Raw genomic sequence first — 27,729 nt, forward strand, 5'->3', positions numbered from 1 at the left:
AACAGCGACTTACACAGTGTTCTTCCTCATTTCCTGCTCAAGGTGACCTGGGACCTCCTTCTTTGTGTGAACAGGAGCAGACATCGTCTACTTCCTCCGTACAGGATCACAGATACAGGACTGAACCGGAAGGAAATAGACAGATGTTGATGCCGATGGAGGGACAGATGTGCTCTGTGTCAGATTCTTGCTTGGACAGGGCCTGTGATCAACATGGCAGCCCTGATTCAGAGGTCTCCCGGAGGTCACCTCACCTGTCTGTCACCTGCTGAACACTGCACCTCTTCAGGCCAACCACGCCCTCTTGATCCTACCTACAGAGATCTCATGACTGTCCGCCAGCCCAGTATTCGTTCCTCATCCTCCTTCCTGTGGTTGATTCAAGATGATGGTTGTCTCGCTGTCTGTTTCACCTGCCTGACTGACTCCTCTGGCTCTGGTTGGCTCCCCCATCTGACTCTGTCATGGTTTCTCGATCCTCACTGCCCTGCTGACCCACCCGGTGACATCTGACCCCTCTGCCTGGCTGTCATGACCCTCATGACTCTTCTGTAGTTGTAATCATCTGATCGTGTCGATGAGCTGTTTTACCCTTTGTGGCACACAGTGACCTCTTTTTTACCTTTATACATGCCCCACACACGCTCCATTTCTATAGAGGCTCATGTTATGCATTTCTAAAAGTGATGTAGTAACTCTTGAATTGCTTTTTCCACACACTGGGGGCCAGATGCAGAAACGATATGTGTGCACAGAACGCCTTTTCGCACACATAAACTGGTGTTTATAAAGGAAGAATGTGCGGTGAGAGTGAGCCCAGCTCACGCATTCCTCAGACAGGCGTACACGTGGTTTTAGCTGAGATAGCTGCGGGTGAAATGATAAGGACGAGATTAAAGATAAGTTAAGAGACAATGTTTTTAGGTTGTTTGCTAGTTTCACTGATTGTCTTATTTTGCAGGCTGCACAGCATTCTGCAAAATATCAATCACAGGCACGTATATAAAGTTAATTTAAATTATTGGTTAGTAATGAACTCATCATTATTTTAATTTACATTCATCTCCTTGTTAATGATCATTTAATTTTATTGTTATAAAGCACTTTATAAAGTCAGTTTCAACATGAGCGCTATGTGAATGAATCACTGATCATCCTTCTGACATTTAATAATAATGATGATTAAGACTGAGGTTCAGACATACAAATATCCACAGCCGTGCGGAAAGATCAAACAGCAAACTCGAGGGCTGAAAAATTAAGCCAAAGGCGAAGAGCCAAAAACTGCAGTTCCTCAAATGGCCACTTGAGGCCGATTCCGAAAGCCAGTCAATTCCCATTGACACTTCTCAGTGGAAATAAACACGTTTACAGCCTGGCGCAAAAAAATTGTTTTCGTCACTTTAGCTAATCTCAACATACGTGACAACTGTGCGGGGGTGAATTTTTATAAAACTCACCCATTTACATTTTACTAAGGCTCCAAGTTATGCATTATTGAGGCGTGGCAGCCTAAGTGACAGGCTGTATACGGGGCTTTGCTACAATCTATGAGTCAGATCACCCCTCGCTCCTCCACAGCTCCACCCTCTCGTCCACATGTGGTCACTTCTGGCTCTAAAAATCCTGGATGGCAACTGCCGTGATATCAAAACATTAGTCCACAAACCAGTGGGTGACATCACGGTAGCTATGTCCATTATTTTATACGCTCTATGGTAATAACGGCTGCTCTGGCACAGTCGGTGAAACTGCACTTTCTTTACTGTATTTGTCATTGACAGATCTAACGATTGGTGAAAGTATCGATATGCAAAGGGATTTTCAAGGGTGTTTCTATATCTATTTATGGTGGGCCGTGGGTGTGGAAAAAGAGATTTATAAACCACAAATGTGCGTACGCGTGGCTTCATAAATGCGACGAAAAGAATGCGTGTGCGTACACAGTTTTAGTCGTAAATCCACACAGAGATTTATGCATCTGGCCCCAGATTTTTGTTTTTTTTGTTGTCATTTCTTGTTGGTAAAAGGAAGAGCTTGGAGCTGACTGGTAGTACGCCTTTAGCCTTGCCTGCAGCATCATAGGGGTTTCCCTGGCTGCACGAGCAGGGCCCTCCAGTTCTTGGGCTTGTTTTAGCCTCAAGGCTGCGGGTGCCAACGGTGTTTCTCTTCATGTTACCTCATTTTAATCAGAAGTAGTCAAAAAAATAATCAATCTATGCAGATGTCAATATAGAGTGAGTGTATTTTTATTTCCCCATCCTGAGTCGAATTCCTCAATCAAAGTGTAATTAACCATCCAATCAGAGCGGCCAAGAGAGCGGTCAGAAACTACTCATGAATCCGATTATTTTGAGTTTCCGAGACTATGCACCTATGCACCTCGTCCGTGTTGCAGGAATTTTTACTAATGGTGCTTCTGCTGGTGCTCAAACTAAATGGTGTCAGAAGACCTGGTCAAGAGCATCTTTTAGTCCTTTTACAGTCGAGGGACTCGATCCCACAATGGGCTTCACAAACAACTGTAAAAGACTGCTTTGTACATACGATTTGACCTTCGGGGGCTTTGTGAGCAACAATCACTTCAAGACCCTCACAGAGGTGATCTCCCTCTATAAATACTGCTACTATAAATACATTATAGACGACGAAGTGGAGGATGTTCAATAGATGTTTTCCCTGCAGGTCTGTTTGTACCAGTGACACCCCAGTCTCTGACCTACAGTATGCTCCTTCTCCCCTTTCCCTCGTAACTCTCCTCTTCCAGCAGTAGTCTGTGTGACCTCCCCTGAACATAGTGACTTGTTTTCTCCTTCTCAACAAGGTGGCCTGTGCCTCGTAAAAACTGTACACATATATGATAGATATGCATATATTATACATATAGAGAGAAATCTATAGTGTGTCTATACGTGGTCAGAAAATCGTTTCAAACTGACAAGATAATATATGTTTTCTTCTTCATGGTTATTTTTCTAACTGGCTGGAGGTCAGAGAGATGTCTTTATTTAGAGCGTTGAGTGGTGTGATTTTCCTCTGATTTGTGCATTGTGAGAAAAGCCCCTCAGCAGCAAGTAACATTCCCTGTCTGAAGACACAGGACAGCCCAAAAAGAGACAAAAAAAGAGCTTTAGAGCAGTTTGTGGGAAGTAGAACAGTGTATCCAAATCTGTGTAGACGTCTAGAAAAGATGACATTATTACATTCCTTTCTTCAATGTGAAAACATTCAGTTGAACGCCACTTGGCCTGTGGTGACAACAACAACAGAGAAAAAAAAGACTGAATTTTGCAGCTCACATAAGTAGCAATGAGATTATGTCTGCTGCTCTCAGCAGGCAGAAACTTGCACTTGTGAGTGAGGACTATCACGTTTAACATCCAAGTGGAGGTTTGAGTGACTCTGTCGGGATGCATTTCTTTTGTCGTCGTCGTTGTCTTGTAAACAGAAGTGGTGACATATACGTGACCGTGACAGCTGATTAAGTAGAAAAACCAACACGCATCGTTGCAGTATAGTGAAAAATTGAATTAGACTGTTACAATCCCCTACTTCCTCTCTCCCTCCCCTCATGGTGCCTGTGTGTCTCACGTATATGGCCAAGTGTTGATCTTTGTATATAAATGTCTCTCCATCTACCCCATCTTCCACAAAACCCTGAGGCGATCCACGCGTCGCCTCCTGCGTGTCCGCTTTCACGTGTGAACCTTTACAGCTCCTGTCACTGACCAAGAATCAACAGATTGTGTGAAACTTTCGTGTTTGTGTTTACAAATGTTACGAGAAAGGTCCTGAAAAAAATGTTTTAAAAAAAACAAAAAGGGAAGACAATGCAAACAGACAGAGGAGCAAAAATCCTCTCACTTCACCATCAGGGGGGCGGAGTACGAATCCTCCATTTTCAGGTCCTTATCTACTGAATACTTGAAGTAGGGGGTTCTCCTACCATGAAATACCATATATGATTCACATGGTAGAAAACATGAAACATTTCAATTGTGCCCATGCATGCTGATTTTTACATAATGTGCCAACTGAAAGCGATGATGTAAGGATAATCTCCTGTTCTCTATGCAGAGCAATTTCTCAACGTTGTGTCAAGGAAAAAAAAAAAAAAAAAAAAAGAAAGGTTTCGGAGACAGAGAGGCTTAGAGGCTGGGGCTGGTTTCCTGGGCTTAGACGAAAGACTAATCCCGGCTGTGAATGACTGACATCGCATTCCGTGTGAGGTGGAGTCAAGAAGTCGAGTCTGCATCTGTGCCTAGAAGCAGCCCTGTAGGAAGACTCGCGTTGAAAGGCCTGTAGGATCACCGGTAATTCTCAAAAGGCCTTGGAGAAATACGTCTGAAAAGCCTGACATACATTTTCACTTTATTGTTCTTACACAGGTTTGTTTTTCTTTTACTGTATGTCGCTGAAAACTTTGGATTAAACAAATCACTGTGACCAATGCCAGAAACATTTTTTGTTTTGACGGAACAAATGTTGTGTTTACTTTTTTATTCGTCATTTTTGTATTTGAGTTTGAGCTTTATTTTTTCTATGGTTTCAGCTTATTGAATATGCCAGTTTGAGACTGTACTATTTGTATAAGTAAATGTTTCGAGCTGTACAGTAAAGACCTAGGAACAAGTTAAATGTGAGTGTCCAGCATGCTGAATGATTTACTTGTGTGAACGTGAGCTACCCTCCCACCGAGCATCATTTCCTCATTCATTACTTGCATCTGCATCGTGACGGTGTGACGTTGTGTTTGAGAGTGATGTGTGTCTCACTTACTGTGTCCCCTTAGTAGACAGCCTGTGCAGTTTTGTGAGAGTGCAGCATGTTTTTGGGGTTGCTTGTGTAAATGTATACAGAAAAGAGAGAGGTGTGCGTGCGTGCGTGCGTGAGCGCGTAGCTGCTTTTATGGGTGTGGGTATGTGTCGGTACGTGTGTGTATGTGTGCGTATGTGTGTGTGTCTGTGTGTGTTATGGATGCACAAGAGAAAAATCTATTTAAAAAAAGAACTTTATCAGAGGAAGTCCCTAGAGAAAAAAAAGCGAGACTGAGTCAAAGTTTTGAATGAAGCATGGATACTCTGTGATGTTTTCTGTTTTTTAAACCTAGAAGGCTGTCCTCAGTGCCCCAGTTTGCTATTGTATGTGCTGTATCAGAATATTACTATTGAGTGTTGGCCAGCTTGTTTATATCCATCAAATAAAGGTGACTTTCTTTCTGTCTCTGTTTGTCATTTTCTATTAGAAGTTAAAATAAGTTAAATCATATTAGTTAATTCTAGCCATTTCTAGTACTAATACTGTCATGGTGTACAACTTAAAGGAAACCTTTGTTTTTCCTCTGTGCCTCCACTGAAAATGGCGACCATATTACCGTAAAACTTTAATTAATAGCCATGGGTATTATTTGTTTAAATCACTGAAATCAACAGGCCTATATTTGGGTGGGCCTTTAATTCCTTTCACACAAAACTGTTGCTCAGCAAAGATCAGGAAATACAATCAAATTGTTTATTTAAACCAGTATGAATATTACATGTTTAGAAATTAGGCTTCAGATTAAATATCAATTATGAATCATTCATTTGATCTAGCTTTGATAGACAACACATCAGAGGGAGAGAGAGTTACAGCACCCACTTTATCCTGTTAAAACAATACTCACAACTTGGATTAATTTTTATGAAAAAACCTTTTGATTCTTTTGATCTGAGGACTCTTATGGACTAAAGGGATATGAAGAACTTACAGGATAATCGAATAGTGGACACATAATTTGAGGTAGCCAACAACCTGCTTTTATACATCCAAAGAACTTCTATAAAACTACTTGGCAACCAGACCAGGCGTCTAATTGAGACAGGCCTTTATTTGTCAAAATGTGTAGCCACACCAGGCTAGTAAAAGGGACTAGGCGTTTAATGGGGACCAGGCCTTTAATTGAAGTTTATCAGTAATTTATTGATTGATTTGGGACCACAGCAAAACTATATCAAAACATCTGTTTACAAACTCATACATACATTTATGATGCAGCATTTATGCATCATCTATGCTCTCCTTAAAGCCAGACTCCAGTACTGAGTTTTTTTTTTAATTAAAAATGCATGTGTTTGGGAAGTACTGAGCAAACGACTGGATAAGAGACTTGGATTATGCTGCAGGAGTTGTGTGAGAGTTTGTAAAAGGATGTTTTAGTGTAATTTTGCTGTTGTTGAACATGGTCCCAAGGCAAACAATAAATCAATGTTATCTGTTTTCCGTGGAAGCATGTGAGATAAAGCAGTGGTTCCCAGCTGCTCCAGCCACAGGGGCAAGATTTCTGCTGAGTCACGAGTTCAAGGTCCAAACAGTTTTATACATTCAGTGTCATACTTGGGTTTGGCCATGACGTTGTGCTACTTTGTTGTTTCTGTCACGTAGCTGTACAGCACTCTATAGCAGGGAACAGCACTTCAAAATAAAAGCTGTGTGCTAGAAATATACTGTACTTCAAAATAAAGTGTGTTTCTAAAAACTTGTCACTTGCGGTCCATCGACTGCTACCCACGAGTTGGGAACCACTGAGAGAACGTTTTTTCACAAGTTCAAGGTAACCCAACATGACTGACTTACAAAATGTCATTTTGTGGGTGAAGTATCCCTTTAAATACATGGTATGACAACAAGCACACCAGTAATTAAAATCTTGCACTGATTTTTATATCAGTTTCAATCTCATTTTTACATTATTTATTACAGTAATCTAGTCCTGTACTAAACCACATGACAGGAGGAGCAACAATTCAGCTAAATTGGTAAATTATTCTGGTAACTATTTCACCATCAAAAGTCCTGGGCTTTAAAATTCAATAATGCTACATTATTTAACACATAAAATAATGTATCATTAACAAACTGAATCTAAAACAAACTTAATAATAAAATAAATCTAAAAATAAAAAAAACTAATTAAAAGATACAAAACTACCAATACTGGTATATCAAAGAACATATTTATTTCAGTGATTTATATACTAAAGACAAATTTGCACATGGAGAAAACTATGCTAAACATATGCTACATTTTACATGATACAACTTTATATTTAGAGAGTGCAATTAGTGTCATTGATACAGTAGAAGAAGCAAATCTAAAACACGGTTTCTGCACAAACATTCAAGCAAGCTGTACATTTTTCTTTCATCAAAATACAACTGACAACACTGTTTGTTTGTGGCTCCAAATACCAGAACAAGGTCGCTACTTGAAAACTTCCAGCTCCGTACAGGAAAATATAACAGCCGGACAATTGTACAAAAGTCTTTTTCTTACCCTTTAACCGATAAACTTTAACTGCATCTTGCAGTCTGCATCGGTGATGGCGGTTTGTGACGACAACAAAGCAAACCACAGTGAAATACAGTTGCCATGCTTCAGACAAAGCTGGTAAATAGACCTTGAATTTAGCTTTGTTGAAATACTATTTACAATGTCAGGAATAAATGTCTATACTCCTTTTGCTCTGCTACGTTTAAAAACTGTGAGAAAATGAATCATTATCAATCCTTCACTTAAAAATATGATATAATAATATAACACTGTCAGCAAAGAAAGACGCTGCAGGTACATTTGATTTGTCACTTCTGGGTGTCTTCATCTAAAACCTGAGTGTCATTAAAAGGCTTCAAATATGAAAGAAGGGATTTTGCTTTCTGTACACTGACATTCACAAAGTCTGTCCTAAAGCATAATCATACAACTCTGGAGTTTGGTATTATTTCATGGTGGTACAGCCATTGTTAAAAGATTGCCATGATACTTTCTGTTACATATAGAGAAGTGACACTGATAAACACCTTTCAGGCCACAACTTCACTGACTTATATTGTCCATAATGCAAGTACAGTAAATGCACAAGATTCACCTGCTTTGTCTGAGCAGTGATTGTTTAAAGCCTCGCCGAGCAGCGCCACTTGAAATGTTTAAGTCTTGAGGAAGCTGTCTAACAAACGGTCTCCCCTGTCAGAGAGCCAGTACCCTGCCATGGCTGCCACTGCTCCCATGAATACAGATGTGTAGACCATATCTCCCTTCGCAGCCAGTGTGGCCAGAGCACACAGCACCACCCCGAAGAGCATCTGCTGCAGCACCTCCACCTCGTCGTCCTGGATATCCTCAAACAGACCTTTCTCCTGCACAGGAGAAACGCCTGCACAGAGGAGATTAACATGTGACAGGTTGCACTGAGGTCAGGTCATGTGATTGTGTGTGTGTGTGTGTGTGTGATGAGGCTCACAAGGCTGCTGCTTCTTCACACAGACACCGTCCCTACGGATGAATCCTTCAGCACAGTCGCAGCGGAAAGAGCCCTCTGTGTTGGTACAGATCTCATCCAGACCGTGACAGGCAAGCACCCTGTCACTACATTCATCTATGTCTGTGAGAAAATAAAAAACAGCCACATGATGTAATGTTATCAGAGACTTGTAGACTGCTGCAGCTCCTCAGGAGCAATACATGAATGCATGCTGATGAAATAATAGTTAAAAAAAAGATCCTTTATTACCGAAACACTTGGGCCCTGTCAGTGTGTACCCAGAGGCACATTTCCTGCAGCGTGCTGGTCCGCTACCCATACAGCCCACACAGGCTGAGTCACAGTCTGAGGACAGAGTGATCACTCATTTCTTCATTTACAAAACAATGTATATGAGCGAAAAATGCCACAAAACACAATCAGATCAGACAGGAAGTATTATTTAATATTTAGCTCATCTATGGCGCTACTTAGTTGGGAACAAATGCAACACTGTATTTACTGGACAGCTCCCACAGTGATCATCAAAAGCCACAAAGCTGTTGGACTTAATTGTGTCACAGTACAGTTGACCTTTGACCTTTTGGATATAAAATATCATCACTTTGTGTCATAATAATAATAATTAGCATAAGAATTCTAGGGCTAAAAATGTGTTTTGTGAGGTCACAGTGACCTTTGACCACCTAATCTTAATCAGTTCATTGTTGAGTCCAGGTGGACGTTTGTGCCAAATCTGAGGAAATTCCCTCAAGGTGTCTTGATATATGTAATTCACGAAAATGGGACGGACAGATGGACCAACAACCCAAAATCATAATGCCTCAGGCCAAGACTGTCGCAGGTGCAAAGGCATAAAAAGTGGAAATGTGATGCAGAAAAATGGGGAAAAAATAGATCACTGATGAATGATTAAATGTGTGTTGAGACAAAAAACTGAAGAGCTGAAAAACTAAAATAAGCAGTGAAAGACAGAAGTTTTCATTCATTTTATCAACTGGTTGGTGGTAAAGAAAAAAAATCTTTTTTTGCCTTTTTTTAACAGCAGATTGGAGATTAATGGAAAGACATTTTAATTAAACAATTAACAAAAATGTTTATTGATATATTCAGATATATTTTTGGCTTGTCTGTTAACTTTCTACCACCTTTTGTCAGATTTGGGAGCTCCATTTTTATGAATGAGAGCTGAAACAATGAGTCACTCAGTGAGTAGATCAACAGAAAATGAACAGACATCAATCTTTTAAAAAGTTGAGTCATGTATCTGTTAAATAATGTCAGTACTTTGCTGGTTTCAGCTTCCCAAAAGTCTGGATTTGCTGATTTGTTCTCTTTAATATCAGTGTAAAGTTAATATTTTCATCCATCCATTTTTATCTGCTTATCCGAGGCCGTGTCGCAGGGGCAGCAGACTGAGCAAAGCACCCCAGACGTCACTCTCCCCAGCAACGCTTTCCAGCTCCTCCTGGGGGCTCCCAAGGTAGATATGTAATCCCTCCAGCATGTCCTGGGCCTACCCAAGGGCCTCCTACCAGTGGGACATGTCCGGAACACCTCTAACGGGATGCACCCAGGAGGCATCCTAATCAGATGCCCGAACCACCTCAACTGACCCCTTTCGACGTGAAGGAGCAGCGGCTCTACTCTGAGCGCCCTCCACCACCTTAAAGCGGTGGAGGGTTTTGCATATCCCTGTGAACCTGTGAGCTGTGTTGTCCACGGCTAATAGCCCCTGGTAAGGTCTCCCAGGGGAAAATGGTCCCAGGGGCGGGGCAAGACTAAGAGCGATTCAAGAAGACCTTGATGACACGGCATATTTAGACTTGGAGCACCTGGTATGGGGACACTGGGGACCACCCCTGGAGCCAGACCTGGGGGAGGAGCTCGCCAGCAAGCGTCTGGTGGCTGGGCCTTGGGCCATGGGGCCTGGTCGGGCTCAGCTCAAATAAGTAACATGGAGCCGCCGCCCTGTGGGCCCACCACCCACAGGGACAGGAATCAGGGTTGGGTGCGTTGGGTGCCAGGCAGCAGGAAAGGGCGGGGACCCGGGCATGCTGATCCCTGGGGTTGTTAAGTGTTTGTGTGACATCCTCAAATGACTTGTTTTCTTACTTCTGTAGAAGGAGCCATATACTGTGTCTTCTACACTTTCTAACCACTGACCTCTGCATTCATAGGACCCATCAGTATTGAAGCAGTAGGTGTTGGTAGGACAGATTCCCAGCTCAGTGCCACACTCATCAACATCTAAAACAGATCAAAACATATGTACATTTAGAACATTAGACTGCTTGTCTAACGCCACACATGTATGTGACTAGGAGCTCTGTATACAGTACCTACACAGGTGTTATTATGAAGTATCCATCCCGCTCTGCACTCCTTACACTGGTCGTTTTGGGGGCCTGAACACTTACTGCAGGCATCTGGACAGCTGTGCACCTGAACAGCCAACAGACAACACAGCCACGCAGCCTGCAGCAGACTCCTGTGAAGCATCCTTACTCCCATCTGTCCCATCAGGTCCGCAAGATAGAGCTGTTTATATCATCCAAAATATCACATCCAGGTTTTTAAAAGATGCTTGCAAGTTGGGATCGTATAATAACCAGGAACAGATTGCTGGCAACATAAATTATGAGAGGGATTAAAAAAGCTTCACCTCTGGGAAAATCCCAAAATATAGTTTAGTTTATATCCCATCAGTGGTGCATTGTAACTAAGTATATTTACTCAAGTACTGTACTTACGTACAAATTTAAGGTTCTTACAGATTTCAGTTTTCCATCCCCGTTCTGTCCAGTGAAAACCATGTATCTCAACATGTGTTGACTTTGAATGTTTGTGATAAACTAAAGGATGAAGAGTTCCTTTGTGTTTTGAGAAAATTCTCCTACTTCTAAAGCTAATTAAACTCTTTAAAACCCTCTTGGATCAGCTGGAAACTGCATCGTCACAATGCTGAAAACAGGGTTGTTTTTCTGACACCATGAAAGTTTTAGAGATACTTGGTTCTCAAAGGACAGTGATGCTACAAAGATATGATGATCTTATAGAACATGATGCATTGCTGTAGTATAAACTACCCAGCAGTATACAAAGGAGTGAAAATGATCACAACCTTAAACATCTGTAGCAGTAAAATGCAACATACAGATAAATACAGCAGTAATATTGATACAAAACATCAGATATAACAGCAAAATACTGGCAGGGAACATTTTACTGCACAATCAATACTTTCATACTTTAAAGGTCCAGTGTGCAGGATTTAGGGGGATCTATTGTCAGAATGGAACATAATGTAATACCACCAGAGGATCCACAATACAATATCATCACAATACTTAATTTACGTTACAATATTATTGCGATTTTTAATAAGCTGTGATATGCTGAGTATTGCAATAAAATATATTGGAGCAGCTCGTATTATCACAAGGACCCCATCCATTCACCACATCACACCGGTCCTCCAGCAGCTCCACTGGCTCCCTATCACACACCGTATCCAATACAAGATTTTACTGCTCACCTTCAAGGCCATTCACAACCTAGCCCCTCCATACCTGTCTGACCTCCTCCACATTGCCACACCAGCTCGCACACTCAGATCCTCTTCCTCCACCCACCTCTCCGTTCCCCCCGCCCGCCTGGCTACCATGGGGAGCAGAGCATTCAGCCGCTCTGCTCCCCAGCTCTGGAATTCACTCCCCCTTGACCTCCACAACACCACATCTGTCAATCTGTTCAAATCCAAACTCAAAACACATCTGTTCAGACTTGCCCATTCCACCTGATCATATGCACTACACTGTTGTACTGTCTTCCCCTCTATTTTAATGTATTGTATGATGTTTTGTATGCTGTGTTTTATTTTTGCTGTAAGGTGACCTTGAGTGGCTTGAAAGGCACCCTAACAAATAAAATGTATTATTATTATTGTTATTATTATTATTATATTGCGATATATTGTGATCTATTACCTTTCATTCAACTGTAAATTATGTCTCCGAAGAAAAACTTTGTCAACGTCTGTCTTATCTAATATGAAAAGTCAGTCTGTTCATCTCACTTCAGTCACTTTTTTGCAGCAGCAAAATGTATCTAGTGGACTGAACAAGCAATTGATTACATTATTCTAGTAGGCTACCTAAAGTTTAATGTGTATGTGTGAAAATAACTTGAGTCGTTTATATCTACATAAGGAGCGAGTCCTTGTCCTTAGACATCAGCATGTTGCACTGCCATGTTTCTACAGTAGCATAGAACGGACAAACCAAACACCGGTTCTAGATAGCCACTATAGTTAGCAGCCCCTCTGCCACAAGCAGCATTGGAAAAACATTGTTTTTTTAATGTGACACTACTTTATTCATTGTTTTTACCAGTTTAAATCACCAGGTCTGTTTGTTTTGGAGAGGAAGAGACTTCTGTGGATAATTCAGCCCCTGATAAAAACCTCCTGAACGATAAACACTACAGGAATCCTGACTGGGAGAAGTTTCAGCTGGTTGCAATTTGCAATCCTCACCACTAGATATCACTAAATCCCCCCAAAATCTTACACACTGCTCCTTTAAGAACCTTTTACTGATAATCCTTACATAATTACTTAAGGTTTTGAATGCAGGACTTTCATGGTATTTTAGTTTTTTAATGTCATGCAACTTTATACTTCTGTTTAGTACAAACAAGACCATTACATCTACGTGACACATGGTCTGCTTAAAAAAAATATGATGCTTTATTTAAGATCAAACTACCACAGAAGTACTTTATGCCAATAATACTTCTGTACTTTTACACAAGTAATACACACTCATCATTTAAATGTACCTCATGACAAACTCCAGACTTAAGTTAAGGGGTTTCTTTACCTTCTCTATGAGCGTCAAATGAGTCTAGGTCGTTTCGTCCTTAGTAAAGTTTAAACACAGCTGAGACGCGCTTGTGACACTTCAACACACCTTCGTATCTGATTACAGAAAATAAACCCAACATCCGGGACGGGCGAAGCATGCAACACCCTCATAGCACCGCCCCTCCAAAATATTCTAAAGCACTTAACAAGCGCTCCTGTGTGTCCTGAAACTGACACTGTACCGCACCAATAAGATCCACCCTCCTCACTGAGAGCTGGCCAATCACAACCAGAGATCTACTGTGCACAAAAATAAGCACATTTATTTATAGACAAGTGCTGACAGATACAGTACATGTATACAACGAGTCTGTGTGATTTTAGGTTAAACATTTTACAGCTTAAAGGAGAATTATTTTCATATTTCATATATAGGCTTCATATTATATGTATTTTTATATATTTTTTAAAATGAACAAATACAATAAAAGGACCAAAATAAACAGCCTGATATAACTTATTCCTCTTTGCCATAGCCCTCCATTGTTTTTTAAATTATTAAAAACACTTCATTACATTCACAGCAGTGATATTTGAGGTCCATAAATACATCCTGCTGCCTAAGATGTTCACAAGCACATACAATCAATACATATCATCACAGCTGAAAAATAGTCCCCAACAAATACAATGTTTACTCGTATTGTAATGTTTGCTTAAAGACTACAGTGTCCAGTCCAGCAGATCCTTAGGAAATTACTTAACATATTTGGTAAATATAAACGGGTTTGGGGCTGAAAACTCCAGACAGGGAAGTAAAGTTGGAAGAGATGAACTAATGTATTGTTGTTCATCATTTCATGGGAAAACCCTCCGCCTCTGACATGCTGCCGGTGTGGTATGATGCCATGTGGCAGACAGAACAAACCCAGGTTGCAGAGGGACTGTGGAGGACTTATCCCTATTGGCTACCTTACAGTCAAGATGGTGGTGAAGAAAACAAAAATGGGGTGTAATTCATCTCGTCATGTGCCTAACTTTAGTGGATCATGACATATTGGGTTAATCTGCAGATGCTAAGGCCCAAAATGAGACGAAACTTTTCTATGGATGTCAGTTTTTGAGCCAGGACGATGGTAAGATGGTAAAGCTTGTTTTTTCAGCCCCTACTGACTGGTTAAGAGGAGTGTGGAGTCAGTGACGGTGTAAGAGAGTCAATAAACAGGTTTTTTCACAAGTGTTAATCACCACAACCACAAGAGGTTCTTGAGCATACACTTATACTGTACATGTGCATACAACATATTAGGCTAACTGGTCCAGTAGTTTGACACGCACACACATGCACGAACAAACACACGATCTCCTCCAGTCTTTTGCCTGGTGGAGATAACCACAATATAGATCATTGCCAGCCTTTAATAATGTCCAGTCTCATCCACAGTTTGGATGAACGTATCCTTCATATGAGCAGAGCAGCAATAATGTGCAACAATAATTCATGGGCACTTCAAAGGCTTTGTCTCCAAGTTTTTCTCATCTCCAACATATTTACCGCATGAGTCCTTCTGCTGGCTTTGTTCCTCTTTAGTCCTTGCTCTCCATCCATCTGAGCCACTCCATTTCCACCCTGTCCATGTCCTTTTCCCTGATGCCCTCTCTGTTCCTCCCACTGTCAGCGCAGACAGGAGAGCCTGGGTCTTAGAGGGAAACTTGAACAGGGGCAGCCCCTGAAAAAGCTCTGGTAGACTCTCATCACTGATGTGATGGGAGTCAAATTTCACCAGAAGGAAACGTTCATTGGCTCTGCCCAGCCGCTTGTTCGCTTCAATGAGGCACAGGGAGGCCGTGAACACATCAGAGTAAGGGGAACAAATCTGAGGGAGACCCTTGTCTTCTCCTTTCGTCTTGATAACGTCTTTGCTCAGACGGGTCCATTCCTCCACTTTCTTCAAGGCTTTGGGGGTCAAGGCGAGCACAACTCGGCCACCCTGGCTGTTCAGCTCCAGCAGCTGTGAGTGCAGCCATGGTAGAGGCCCCAGATTGCACTGCTCCTTTCTGCTCCACTGGTCCACAGACACGCTGAAGCCCTGGGTACGGAGCTGGGAGCCAAGTCGACACACTGACTCCGAAACACCATCGTCCATATCAGGGGGGCTCAGCAGCACCACATGACCCTCTCTGCCAACTTTAGAGGGAAGGAACAAGGGGATAAACATCAGAGAGTTGTTCTATTGAGACTTCCAGTAGAAGATTTACAAGAAAATACTCACTCACCATAACGGCAGCGCCCCACACATTCTGTAAAAGTTAGGAAATTAAGTTAATGTAATGTATGAAGGCTTAGAAATACACTACAGGGATATCTATTATTTAGTACATCAAATAACTGATTTCTTAGAATATATGCAGACTTTATGAACAATCCCAGAGCTAGTTCACAAGATTTGTTTTTTGTTAGGTAAATGAACGGAGCCTTTGTTGGAAGAAGAAAATTCAGTCGGAAAGTGCATACTTTATCATGGGTTGGTTACAAACTCCAGAGCAGAGAAATTGGACACTGAAATTAGACACTGCTTTGTCGTCCTCATATACAATATGTTTGTACTTGTATTCTTCCATATTGAACACTCTTGAAGCTGTAGTTGGTAACTTTTATAGCAATAACTTTTTGTCATTTGCTGCAACTGTCACTTTATCCAGACAGAAGTTTGTCAAACAGATAATCTGAGAAAAAAAATAATGATGTTCCTCTGCCTCCTAGTAGTGCCTATAATGGCATTTCCTAGAATCAACCGCAGCACACAGAAAGTCTCTGATGCAGCTGCCAGTGGGCTGCATTCCACTATCCATACTACCATACTATACAGTATGCCAGAAAAAGATTTAGTATGTCCCAGTACATTGTATGACAAATGCAGTATGCCAAAAATACCAGGATGTTCTACTACATCCAGTCCAATTTTGCAGTTTGCAAGCCAGCATGCTTTTCTGACCATTCTGACCCGCAATCATCTGCACAGCGGACAATACCTCACGTCCACTGAGCCTCAAATAGATGACAGATTGACAGCTGTCAGAAGTTGTAATGACGGATGACAGCGCATTCAAGTAACTAATGACCAGTCAAACAGTAATAATAGGAATATTGATTGTTTAAGTGAACAAAATAACCATAAATATTACAAACAACAAATGGACATAACTATAAAAATAACAATGACAGAGAACTGCAGCTGTAATTTCACTGTCCCAAATATAATAGGTTCGAATCTGCAATCTGTGCAGTTATAATTTTAAAGTTGAACTACACACATTGCAAAATAACAACAGCAGAGCTCTACGGGTTGATCTCCGTCTCTCGAGAACTCTGGAATAGTGTTTGTTTTATCTCCAAGGTAACGGATATAAAAGCAAGAGGCTCACAGTTCAGGCCGTTACATTATGAGACAGTAGTTTGTGTGCATACTGCATACAACAGTACGTATTTTTCAAGGGCAGCTACACCACCTAATAAAAGTAAAAGGAGAAAGCATGCGATTCAGAACGCACCCTCATAAACGGTCTCATTTTACAGGTAAACAGTACACTAAAATAAGTTTCTGAAAACATTTAAGGTGAGAAATAGGCAATGCAGAAACAGAATCTTGATTCAGTTTGACAGCAGTGCACAAGCAGTGACTGACATGATTGACAGCTGCATCACAGGCTTCCTCAACTCTGATTGGTTGTTTTCCTTCGTGCACAGTAATGCAATTAGAAGCCATACAAGTAGGCAGAGCAACATGATCTGTTTCATGTAATACTGTCTGAATATCATGATGGTTTCAGCAAATATGGCAAAAAAAATTATCTTTAAAAAAAGTGACCAACTGCAACTTTAATGCAAATAGAAAAAAATATGAATAAAACTCACTCTTGACGAAGTCATGAAGGAGATAAACTACGAGCACAGTCAAGCAAACCAGCAGCATGACACCAACAACCAGGAGACTCCAGCGGTGCCTGTCAGCTGCAAGTACAACAAAACAAAAACCCACATATTAAAGAATCAGGTGATGTACAGTATTTTAGTAAGATATTTAAATTCTGTAACAATAAACTGTGTCAGAACTCACTGTTCTTAAAACAGAACGGACCCAGCTCATGTCCCATTCCTTTTACTTTCACCTGCATGATTGGATAAACATAAATGAGTTATTCAACATCAGTAACAAAGCATGTATGTGACTCACAGGAGGACAGCTGTGTATACTTTACCATCACACATGGTGAGAGCTGCAGGTTGATGTCTTCAAACACCCCCATTTTCTCCTGAAGAGGACACAATTATAAATCTTGGGTCCGTCATCAAACACTTGTGCTGTGTAATATATTATATATATATTTCCATATAGTTATATAATATATAAATATTTCCATCTGATTTAACGGCAAGCTACAGAACACATAATTGACCCTGTCAGACAAGGTGGAATAAGATGACTTTATTTAAACTTAAAGCACTGTGGAAATAAAAGGGAAACTTTGTAGTTAACAAACAGGCTTAAAATGAGGGGCACCAGGAGTCAGTGATAAAGTTTCTTACCCACAACCCCTTGCTGTTTTGTCTCCATGTGCCATTTGCCAGCTGCTGTCTAAAGCCCTTCATCTCCCGGCAGCTGCTCTCTTTGAAGCAGGGCCACACTTCACCCTCCAGCCTGCAGGGGGCGGACAGGTTCCACAGCAGCATCGTGTGGTGGTTGATCATTTGACCCTGGCTTACAGACACTGACACATTCTGCCACACGTTCCTTTGGAGGAAATCTGGAATGGACACATAAGAAATATCAGCACACTAGAGATAAACTGCCCACCCCCTCACCCTGCAAACTGAGACCTGAAAGAATTAACCATGAGATTTATTACCTGTGTTAGTGAAGGGGCAGCTGAGAGAGCGCCTTGACCTCTGGTCATCCTCATCCCACACCTATAAACACATATCAGTCATATAGGTATGTTTGGATACAACATAAGGTAGCCACATAAGGAATCATGATGTATGAGTGATGGTACCTTGAGACACATGCAGGGGGTCACAGAGTCCAGTGGGATGGTTGTCCTGCTCCATTTCTGTAAAGTAACATTGAACATATCATGGCTTTAGTGAGAGAGAGAAACCTGCGGTGAAGAATTAGGAACATTTAGGGACTGTTTGTTACTTATGAGGGGGAAGCATGTCAAATAATTTTTTAAGCACGCTGGAGCACTTTTTTGGGCTTAGGGGAGGGGCACACAACTTTAAATGGCTATATTTTGTATTTATTCTACTGCCGGCCTTGAAAGGCATGTTTTCTTTAAAAACTGTCAAAATGACACCATTTATCATAGCCAGAAACGATAAAAATTGATTTTTGAATTTCCGACTGTCTTTGTGTGCAGAATATTGTGTGGAACAAAAACTTCTGTCAGAAAAAAAAACAAAAACAAATTCTTTGCACAAACTAACCAGCATGCACAACAAAAATAAAAAAAAACAAGGCTTTTTTCAACTCCAGGATTTTGTCTTCAACTTTTAACTTTTAAACATCAAAGGTCCATTTTTAAAATCTCACAACTAATTTATGGTGGAGGGAAGGTCAGGTATTTTCCCCAAGTCACTCAGGGAGGCTTAAGGAAAAATATTTGTGGCATCAGGGAGGGTAAAACAAATTCAAATAAAATAAACAAAGTCACACCTCAGCGACCCCCCTCTCCTTCTAAGTAAAGAACAGTCACTAACTAAAGTGCTGTAGTTACTTGTATTTACTTGACTTCCATTTTTGCCACTCTCACGAATTTCTAACAGAAAATTAAAGGCTCTCGATGCGAAATTCAGAGTAATGAGCTGTCTGCACATTGTTCCAACGTGAAGGTGGTTGTGCCTACGAGCAGCTAACAGTGCTAACACCATAAGCAGTGCTAAACAACAGCAACAGTGCTGACAGAGCTAACAATGTTAACCGGGTAGTCACTAGACTGTTGTGACATTGCCTTCCTGATATAAGTGGTAACTGGCATATGAGTGTGGTGCAGAGCGGCGTTGATGAGCTAGCCAGTGGTATACACACATGCACTAACACGCTGCTGGACCTGCTTCCCACAACAAGAGAGAAGCTCAGATTACAGCACACAAAGAGTTAGTGTGACTTCATTCCGTCAGGATGCTATTACTCCACTATATCTTTACATAGCAGATAGTAATGTTCTGAATGTTGCATACAGAACCTTTAAATTATATATATAAGACTATATTTTTGTTATACATGATCGTAAACTGAATATATGTGGGTCCCGGACTGCTGATTGGACAAAACAAACAATTAGAATATGTCGACTTGAGCTTTTAGAAATTGTAATTGTATATTTTTCACTTTTTTGACATTTTAACAGGCACAATAATTAGTACCATTCCGACCTATCTCTCTGCAAACAGTGTAAACACAAAACATGACATGAAGCGTTTCTATCATCAGATTACAGGATACAAAGCAGATATAACTGGCTCCACCTCCATCAGCTTCAACATCCTGCTTATATATCAATGCTTGAGTGATAATAACACAATAAGCTGTGTAGGGGCATAGGGAACTACTTGCAACAAAACTAGTGGTTTAACTACAAATTGCAGTAGCTTGCTGGTAGTTCAGCTACATTCATATTGGCATGGAGACTTAAGTACTTGAAATATTTTTTGTGTGTAATTAAATACTGGAAATTTGGGGCCATAAAAGGAAATATGTGTTTTTTAAATTTTATTTTACCATTGCTTCTCCGCTGTTGAACCTCCCCTGATCACAGTTAGTCAGAAGTGATTATTGCTATTTATAACACCCCCACCTGGACTTTAGATTCTGAAGGCAGGTGTCTTCCTGATGGATGCTGTATAAGAAAAACAAAGCTGCCATTCCTGCACACTCCCATAAATCGTGGGGCATTTTATTTATTTATTTGTTTATTGGTTTATTTATGACATGTGAACAAGAGGGCACTTTTTGCAATAAAATCTATTGAGTGGCTTTTTATTTGCTGGCATGTGACTTTTTTGTATTATATTTTGTTATTGTTTTGTATCACATGTAGATTGCCAATTTGATCTTTCTTTTTTCAAGGTATGCTGAACTACTTTTTCTTCTTAGCTTTTGTGATCCAAGCTAGATTTCTCCCCAGTGTAAAGTGAATAGTAGCTTGCAAAGGTATTATATGTTGTATTTGTTGCATTTTTAATGTGCTTTGATTGGCTGCTCAATGGCCAGGTCTCTCTTGTAATAGTGATTTTCAATCTCAGTGGGACTTCCTGGTTAAATGAAGGTTAAATAAATAAAATAAAATGTAAAAGGACCATTCCACATAGTGGTTACTTCTACTTTTAATAGTCGTGCTGCTAATATGCTTTGTACTTTGAATACATTACTGTTTTTCACATTGTTTTTGCTACTTTTGCTTGAGCGAAGGATCTGAATACTTTGTTTACCTCTGCAAAAACAAACAGACACAACAGACAGACACAAAACCAAAAAACTCAAATGACAAACTTTGAACGCCACCAAAATGAGACACTGATATAACACTCACCTGACATCTTCCATTCTGCTCATACTGGATGCACACAGAGGGGAGGCTTTCATTCCTGCCAAACTGCAGCTCCACCCAATTCATCTCTGTGTTAATTACACTGCTGAGTCTGGGCACTGAACGGAGGGAAAGAAAAGAAACTGGTTCATTTCCCCAAAGACAACCACAGAAAAAACCGACACAAAGACAGCCAACGCATGTATTATGTGGGGGTTATTTACCACGACACTCCTCTACACGTTCCTTCAGCTCCAGGGAGCACACTGAGGACAGATAACACAACATGTGTCACTACTTGTCGTCACCAGGTGAGAGTGTAACAGGTGTAGTCAAAAGAACAAACTTTACCTTCATCTAGAGAGGGAACAACAACTTCTCGACTTAGATGTGATGGTTTAGAAGAATAAACCATCACATGACTGCTGTAGGAAACCCCAGGTGGCTCAGTGATCACCATGGAGAACTGTAAAAGTCACACACAAACACAGAGAGTGTAAAAGACTGGGCTATTACACTCCTACTGACAGTACAGGCTTTATATTCCAGGATAGGGAGTGACAGTACCTTTGCCTGGTTTGGCTGAGCGAGAGCTGTGTGATTAACCGTAAACTCCACCTTCTTGCACATGGGCATGCTAGACACTGCACTGTAACACACCGTCACAGACGCTGTTGCAACACAGAAAAGGTGGGGCTCAGAACTCACGTAGAAACAGTGCTTCAATTTCACATTCAAACCCACGCTTGCACAGTCATACTGGTGATTTCGCATGTTTACACTTTAACTAAGTGTAAACTGAGCATATTTAACATATATTGTACATATGTGCATGTATTTTACTGCCTGTTGACACACCATAGGGGTTTACTGTGACTCATTTACTCCACCAGATTAAAATCATTAATCAGTTTATAATTTGTCCAATTTGACTTATCAAGGATGAAAACTGTTTTATTTCCTCTGTGGTTTTAAAGTTATTATAGTGCTTTCAAGGGAACATTAACATAGGAGCAGTACAGCAACCATTAAAAACAATAAAACAAACTACTGTTAATTTCACAATAACCTTGCCACAACCATTCATTCTTCCAGTAATGACCTCCCAACATCCCACAACACGCCCTACAGCAGCTCACTGTCAAATCTTGGATGTTGTTCAAAATAGTTTCCGCTATTAATCACTGTGTGACGGTAATGTTACTTTGACAGAATATCAAAGAAAAGTGATGGGTTTACTGTGATGGGTTGCCTTTTATAAGCAGGTAAGCACGTTTAAAGACTTTACAAGTTGATTTTCATGTTTAACTGAACTGAAATTAAATCAACAGCTGCCTCGATGGTCAGTGTAATGTCGGGTTCACACTGGACACTTGCTTTTGGCGCCCATGTTAACAGACTGGGCTGTTTACACTGGATGTGGCATTGACTGCCCAGGCTGGCTCGCAATCTGTGGCAATAGTTTCGGTGTCTGGTCTATTCTGTGGCAAGAAAACACACTGAATGTATTGTCAACCACCATAAACCACCTAGGTAATCTGCGCATGCTCACCAGTTTCTGCCCCGGGCTTTGACGTTTAGCTCAACTAAACTGTGCATGTAAATGTACTGACAGACACAAACAGAGACACATTCAGACAGAGACAGAGCTCCTGCTGTGAACGGACAGATGACTGCTGACAGGCGGCTCCGCGACAATTAACAAATCCAGGCACTTCCACATCCAGTGTGAACCTGGAGTAAGAGTAGTGGTGATCCAAAAGGAAATGTTTACCTATAGAAACAGCAAGCTCCGCGTCCATAGCGACCGCTCCACCCAAAACGCCGTCTCGTCAACGTGAAAATTTTTTTTTTCCAGCGGATGTCTTAGTTACAACATGATTGAGCTAACTGGAGTAGTTTCATATCATATCCGACAACGGGGGGCTTTTAACAGATGACGTCCTGATGTTAGCTTTGCTGCTAGTGTTAGCTGTCCCTGTCAGCTGCAGCCACTGATGCTTTCTAGACATCGTGATTTCCCATAACTGAATAAATACCACACATAGCAACACAAAACTGCTTTGCTAGCTCACTCATGTTGTAACAGAGATTGTAAAATATCCGCTGGAAAAAATATTTTATTCACGGACCGTTTATTGAGTTATTACCTTATTTTTATATAGTTTATGGTTATTACAGACACCACTAACGGCTAACGTTAACAGCTAACGGTTAGCCCCGCTAATCTACGATAACCATGTTATTAATTACAAAACGTGCACACAGAAATAGTAACGTTTGTTCAATCATTGTGTTTATAGACTTTACAAACATCAGGTTAGTCTACATGGTGATATAGTGACGTGAAAAATGTGATATATATATATATAGCTAAACTCTGCTGGTTTTCTACCCTAAGTATTTGTAAACACAACACGGCGATTCCCTGGGAGCACCGCTGGAAGTGAAGGGTGTGAGCGATCGCCGAGGCCCCTGCACTTCCGTTAGTCGAAAAACTCCAGAGGTAAAGGAAGAAAAAAAAAGTTTTTTTTGTTTTTTTTTTTTACTGATGGATTTCCAGATTGCTGTACAGGAGGCTGGCTGACTGTCGGTAGCTAGAAGAGGCCCCGCTTAGGGTTTTTGGGACAGCTGCTGTACACTGTATAGTACCTGTATGAGAGGTTTAATGGGGTTTATATTGTCATTGTAAAATTTCCCAATTTAAGTGACTATTAGAGGCCTCTTCTCCCAAATTTTTTTGAGGGGGCCAAAACATTTGCCTGGTTTGCCTCCCATGACGTTGCACCCCTGTGTAAGAGCCACTAAAGCACATATTCATATTTGGTGAAAATGTCTGTGTTGGTATGACATATTATAAACTATAGGTTCTGATATATTTTACTCACCAGGTTTTTATATATTTCATGGACTATGATAAGATTATCTTTACATTTACAATCATCTCTGTGTTAGAATACAAGAATAATTTGTTATCTACAACAGGTATTTTGCCGTACAGCTGTTAAGTGCACATGGCAAAACATTATGTGTGCGCTTGAGAGATGATGTAATGTATTTGTAGGTTTGGATCACAGTAAGTTTTTGAACACGTTATGCAGTGTTACAGCGTGTAACATTGTGCAATATGTGAGAACGTACTGTATACTTTGGGAGACGGTAGGTGGTGATATGAAGGCTAATTATTGGATTTAAACACCTGCGGCTCCGGAGCCACATGTGGCTCTTTAGCCCCTCTTCACGGGCTTCCTATGGCTAAAAAAAATGATATGGAAATGAGTAATAGCTATTTTTTAACATTTTAATTCTTATATATCAATGTTGTAGGCCTGAAGAAATTCTTATATTCTCCAATTGTTAATCAAGATGTGCGTGACACATCTACTGCTTGGCACCTTTTCCTTGAAATTCTGTCGAACCTTGAAAGCAGTGGCTAGTCTTGAATCTTCCTAGCTGGTTACCTATGGATGCCAAATCCAAAAAGTTAACGTCTCAGAATAAAATAGAGACTTAAGTAGTGCATGGACAGATTTATTTGCTTTCACTGACAGCTCTGCAAAGTTAAAGTACCAAATAATCATGAATAGTGCCCTGCAGAGGAGCCACCTTGTGGTAAAACATGAATAAATGCTCATTTAGACTATTAGTACAGGCTAATTTAGACCTAACAGGCTGATTTACCTTCATTAAAAGCCTCATATACGTATATACCTATGTGTATATATATATATATATATATATATATATATATATATATATATATATATATATATATATATATATATAAAAATTTGTCATTTGTATATTAATCTGTATTTATATATTTTTGATTAACAATGTCTCTTTTGATGGTAAAGGTTGCTGATTCCCACAACTTTGTCTGTCAGGGCACAAATCTCTTGTGCCACAGGGCCTTATTAAAGCAGAGTTTGGACTGAGAGTACAGTACAGATTTTATTGTCGCTGCCAGACTTATTCTACGCAACTGAAAGAGAGTGGCTTTAACTCATGACATGCCTTTGAAATATGATGATTGCCAGGGTAAATAACATCCTAACAGCATCTTAGAGGGGTTAAAGGGTCCCAGCGGACAGGATGTGTATGTATGTATTTGTGTCTTTGTGGCTGCGTTTTAAGTTGGGAGTTGTTCCTCTTTTTTTGTTCTCTCAATGGTGAATTCTCTCATATCAGTATCATCTGTATTTTTGTTTAGAGTCTGTAAACTCAGTATGCTCAAATAAGGACTCAACTGACAAAACAACGGGTATGGTCCCTTAAGAACAAGTAATAACATGACAATGAGCTGCATGTAGCCTTAGCTTATACCTTTTGGATTCCTCTCCATCTCCTCACTGTAATCCTCTTCATCATGCCCGGAGTGGCCTTCCTCCTCCATGTCTTTATCCGGATTGATGGTGATCTCTGCGTCTATCACCAGACATAATGTACATGGTGCCGTGTCCTTGCAGCAAAGCTTAAAAGATGGAGTCAGGTTTCGGACATCCACAGCATTACTCTCTGTCACAATAAGAGGCAGCTCATCCTTCATGGTGCAATCAGACAGACCCTACAAGGAGGCAAAAGTTGACATGGAGAATGAGAACGACATGTGTAATGTGTAGAGTCACATTTTACTGGTAAATATTTGCTGTTCAGAGGACTATATACACAACAGCCCTATATTGTGACAAGCTGACATATGGTCATGTTCCTGTGTCTGCTTAATTAAATGTTTGAGAACATAACACTTTATCAGAGCAAAGGGAAATTTAAACATCAGTGCAGCAGTAGACGGAAATTAAAAGTGTTATCTGTCAACAAAACTCCTATGTACTGTGCTACAGCACAGGAAATGTGTGCTTCACTGTATCTCAACAGTACCTGTGAGCAAATGACTTCATGGCTGTCATATCCAGAAATCTCCAAACCACGGGCTGACATCTGTGGAGTCAGTAAGACACACCACATAATCCATCCAGGTACAAACATCTTGGCTGAGAACTGAAGCTTTGAGTCCTACAGCATTTTTCTCCAAGCATCTCTCTCCAGAAACGACATGACAACCTTGTTCAACAAGTCCGCCGTCTTCTTCCTCATGACTTCAGGCTGGAGATTAACTTGAAGATAGGCTGGAAGTGAACACTGGCACGGAAAGACAGTGAACTGAGACAAACTGCTAGAGCGTGGCTGTGGCTGATTTCACTTATGGCCTAAGGAAGAAGAGACATAAATCAATACAAGTATAGCTACAGCTGCCTCCTATATTTCCTGTGCCTGAAACTTAACAATTACAAACACCCTGGTGTATCACTAACTTGATTTGTCAAGTTATAAAATCCCTTATGATACCTGGGGACTGATAGCCCCCTCTTAAAACACCTTCAAGCATTACACAAGCAAACAGTGAGACGACATAATACAGGAGTATATGAATATAACAACAGAAATGATATCACATGACACTTGTCAACTCATAGAAATATCATCGAGGCAACTTACTGTGTTTAATGATTCACTGTAGGCAAGTATGTCCCCTCAGATCAGCTGTACATCTGGTCAGAGTTACCTAGAAGTGTTAGAGTAATATGAAAGTTGAATCATACAGCACGTCACTGTCCTGACTCAGGAGACGTACCTCCCTCTGTCCCTCCCTCCCACTCTGTCCCTCTTTCTGTTTGTCTACCTCTGATTTAGTCTCAGCACAGTCCCTCACCACGTCAAACTGCATATAACTCTTACACTTCCTGCTCTGAGCTCCTCATTACAGTGTAACCAGCATAACTTAGATGGGTCAAAGTCCACAACTATTCTCTTAATCAGGCTCCACCTTAAAAACTGGGTTAAAGCAGCTTTTTTTTGCAGAGAGCTGCATGTTAAACACAGTTAAGACTTTACAGCTTGTTTGTTCTTTGCCTTGTTACGTGTGTTTGGCAAAGATCCCTCCTTTCGCAGTTCTTGGTAAACTGTGCCTTGATAAACAAGTTTATCACCTTGGCTCAGAAGACTCCACATACCTTTGTACTGCGGTTCAGTGGGAGAGGACAATGACACACAGCTCACACAGCAGCAGCTCGACTGGTTTGACCACATAATGTTGAACTACATACAGTCCCCTTGTCAGATTATCATTCTCTAGAAATATATTCAGAACCAGAGTGAAAAACAACAATTGCCCATTGTGTACTTTGTAAATCGACATGATTATACATTTACAATGCAATATTTCAGACCGAAACATTTCAGCACACATTTAACTGATCACTGTAGTTAGTAGTTATATTGAGACATGCTCTTTTGCCTTTGGTAAACTACCTTTAATTAAACAATAAGTGAAGCAGAACTGGCACCATGTATTTGAACCAGCACTGCTACATAGTGTTCGTTCAATGCATCAGAGTAAACACCAGTATTCTTATATATCTAATATTCTTCAGGTTCCCTCCTGTTAAGACAAACAGGTACAAGCACTCGTTTATTCCTTCAGCCATGTCTATCCTTAATTCAGGCCAGAGGGGAGGTAACTAGCCCCTACCTAGCTGTGGAAGAGTTACATGTCGCACTTTATATTCAGTGTATTTATACTCTCATGTTTCTATTTATTGTTCTTGCTTTTTGATCTAGTGCTCACTGTTTTTTGGGAATGTGCTATTTATGTCTATATATGTACTGTATCCATTTGTTTTAGTCTTTGCTGCGAAATCAATTGCCCCCTGGGGACATAAATAAAGTTGAAGAAGTTATATTTTATTTTCATAAAGTACTGAATGCAAGACTTTTTATTTTTATTGTCATGTTTCTAATATTGTCACATTGCCAGCAAAGGGTTTGAAAAGCCAAATCTTCCCACAGCTATGCAGCTGTGCATCTACTGGGGCTGACATTCCTGGATGTGTAGCAAGAACATGTGCCAACCAGCTATTTGTTGTCATTAGGGAAATTTTTTAACACATCACTGTCACAGGAGAGTGTTCT

General features: G+C 40.6%; 3 protein-coding genes across 19 annotated transcripts in view; 1 reads left to right on the top strand and 2 right to left on the bottom strand.

Moving 5' to 3' along the window:
* LOC117256943 (ELKS/RAB6-interacting/CAST family member 2) overlaps positions 1–5,223 on the top strand; it is a 54,119-nt gene extending 48,896 nt beyond the window's left edge. For all 13 annotated transcript variants that reach the window (XM_078168867.1, XM_078168874.1, XM_078168879.1 and 10 more), the window contains one exon: positions 43–5,223. The gene's annotated coding sequence lies outside the window, so the exon portion shown is untranslated. The remainder of the gene's footprint in view (positions 1–42) is intronic.
* Positions 5,224–6,976: 1,753 nt separating this feature from the next.
* Positions 6,977–13,326, bottom strand: creld1a (CRELD disulfide isomerase 1a). 3 transcript variants are annotated; one of them, XM_033627246.2, is made up of 6 exons: positions 13,184–13,326; positions 10,643–10,841; positions 10,467–10,550; positions 8,550–8,645; positions 8,280–8,420; positions 6,977–8,192 (listed from the first exon to the last, which is right to left on the bottom strand). In XM_033627246.2, exons 2-6 carry the CDS (start codon positions 10,821–10,823, stop codon positions 7,966–7,968), a joined length of 729 nt encoding a protein of 242 aa, XP_033483137.2. In that variant the 5' UTR covers positions 10,824–10,841; positions 13,184–13,326; the 3' UTR covers positions 6,977–7,965. The 3 variants fall into 3 exon arrangements, with proteins under 3 accessions (XP_033483137.2, XP_033483138.2, XP_033483141.2); XM_033627247.2 differs by having other exon boundaries at positions 10,643–10,925; XM_033627250.2 differs by lacking the exon at positions 8,550–8,645.
* A 141-nt stretch (positions 13,327–13,467) lies between these two features.
* il17rc (interleukin 17 receptor C) lies at positions 13,468–26,422 on the bottom strand. Of its 3 annotated transcripts, none has more exons than XM_033627244.2 (16): positions 26,257–26,422; positions 25,822–25,899; positions 25,639–25,698; positions 25,084–25,324; positions 21,325–21,428; positions 21,109–21,223; positions 20,982–21,023; positions 20,761–20,876; positions 18,223–18,279; positions 18,076–18,136; positions 17,756–17,973; positions 17,428–17,481; positions 17,286–17,337; positions 17,084–17,179; positions 15,445–15,468; positions 13,468–15,355 (listed from the first exon to the last, which is right to left on the bottom strand). In XM_033627244.2, the coding sequence occupies exons 2-16, from the start codon at positions 25,852–25,854 to the stop codon at positions 14,667–14,669; spliced, it is 1,962 nt and encodes a 653-aa protein (XP_033483135.2). In that variant the 5' UTR covers positions 25,855–25,899; positions 26,257–26,422; the 3' UTR covers positions 13,468–14,666. The 3 variants fall into 3 exon arrangements, with proteins under 3 accessions (XP_033483135.2, XP_033483132.2, XP_033483130.2); XM_033627241.2 differs by having other exon boundaries at positions 25,822–25,967; XM_033627239.2 differs by having other exon boundaries at positions 25,639–25,967; positions 26,257–26,421.
* Positions 26,423–27,729: the final 1,307 nt, after the last annotated feature.

The sequence above is a fragment of the Epinephelus lanceolatus genome, chromosome 1 (genome assembly GCF_041903045.1).
Source record: "Epinephelus lanceolatus isolate andai-2023 chromosome 1, ASM4190304v1, whole genome shotgun sequence".
Lineage (NCBI taxonomy): Eukaryota > Metazoa > Chordata > Actinopteri > Perciformes > Serranidae > Epinephelus > Epinephelus lanceolatus.

Bases quoted from the DNA above. Each gene is read 5' to 3' on its own strand.
- creld1a (XM_033627246.2), bottom strand. From the start codon at position 10,823: ATGGGACAGATGGGAGTAAGGATGCTTCACAGGAGTCTGCTGCAGGCT. The intron at 10,551-10,642 runs GTACTGTATACA...GATCTGTTTTAG, and splicing joins TCATAATAACACCTGTGTAG to ATGTTGATGAGTGTGGCACT. The intron at 8,193-8,279 runs GTGAGCCTCATC...TCCTCTGTGCAG, and splicing joins TGTGAAGAAGCAGCAGCCTT to GCGTTTCTCCTGTGCAGGAG.
- il17rc (XM_033627239.2), bottom strand. From the start codon at position 25,746: ATGTTTGTACCTGGATGGATTATGTGGTGTGTCTTACTGACTCCACAG. The intron at 21,024-21,108 runs GTAAAGTTTGTT...ATCTGTCCTCAG, and splicing joins TGTTCCCTCTCTAGATGAAG to TGTGCTCCCTGGAGCTGAAG. The intron at 17,180-17,285 runs GTGAGTTCTGAC...TTGTACTTGCAG, and splicing joins TCCGTTCTGTTTTAAGAACA to CTGACAGGCACCGCTGGAGT.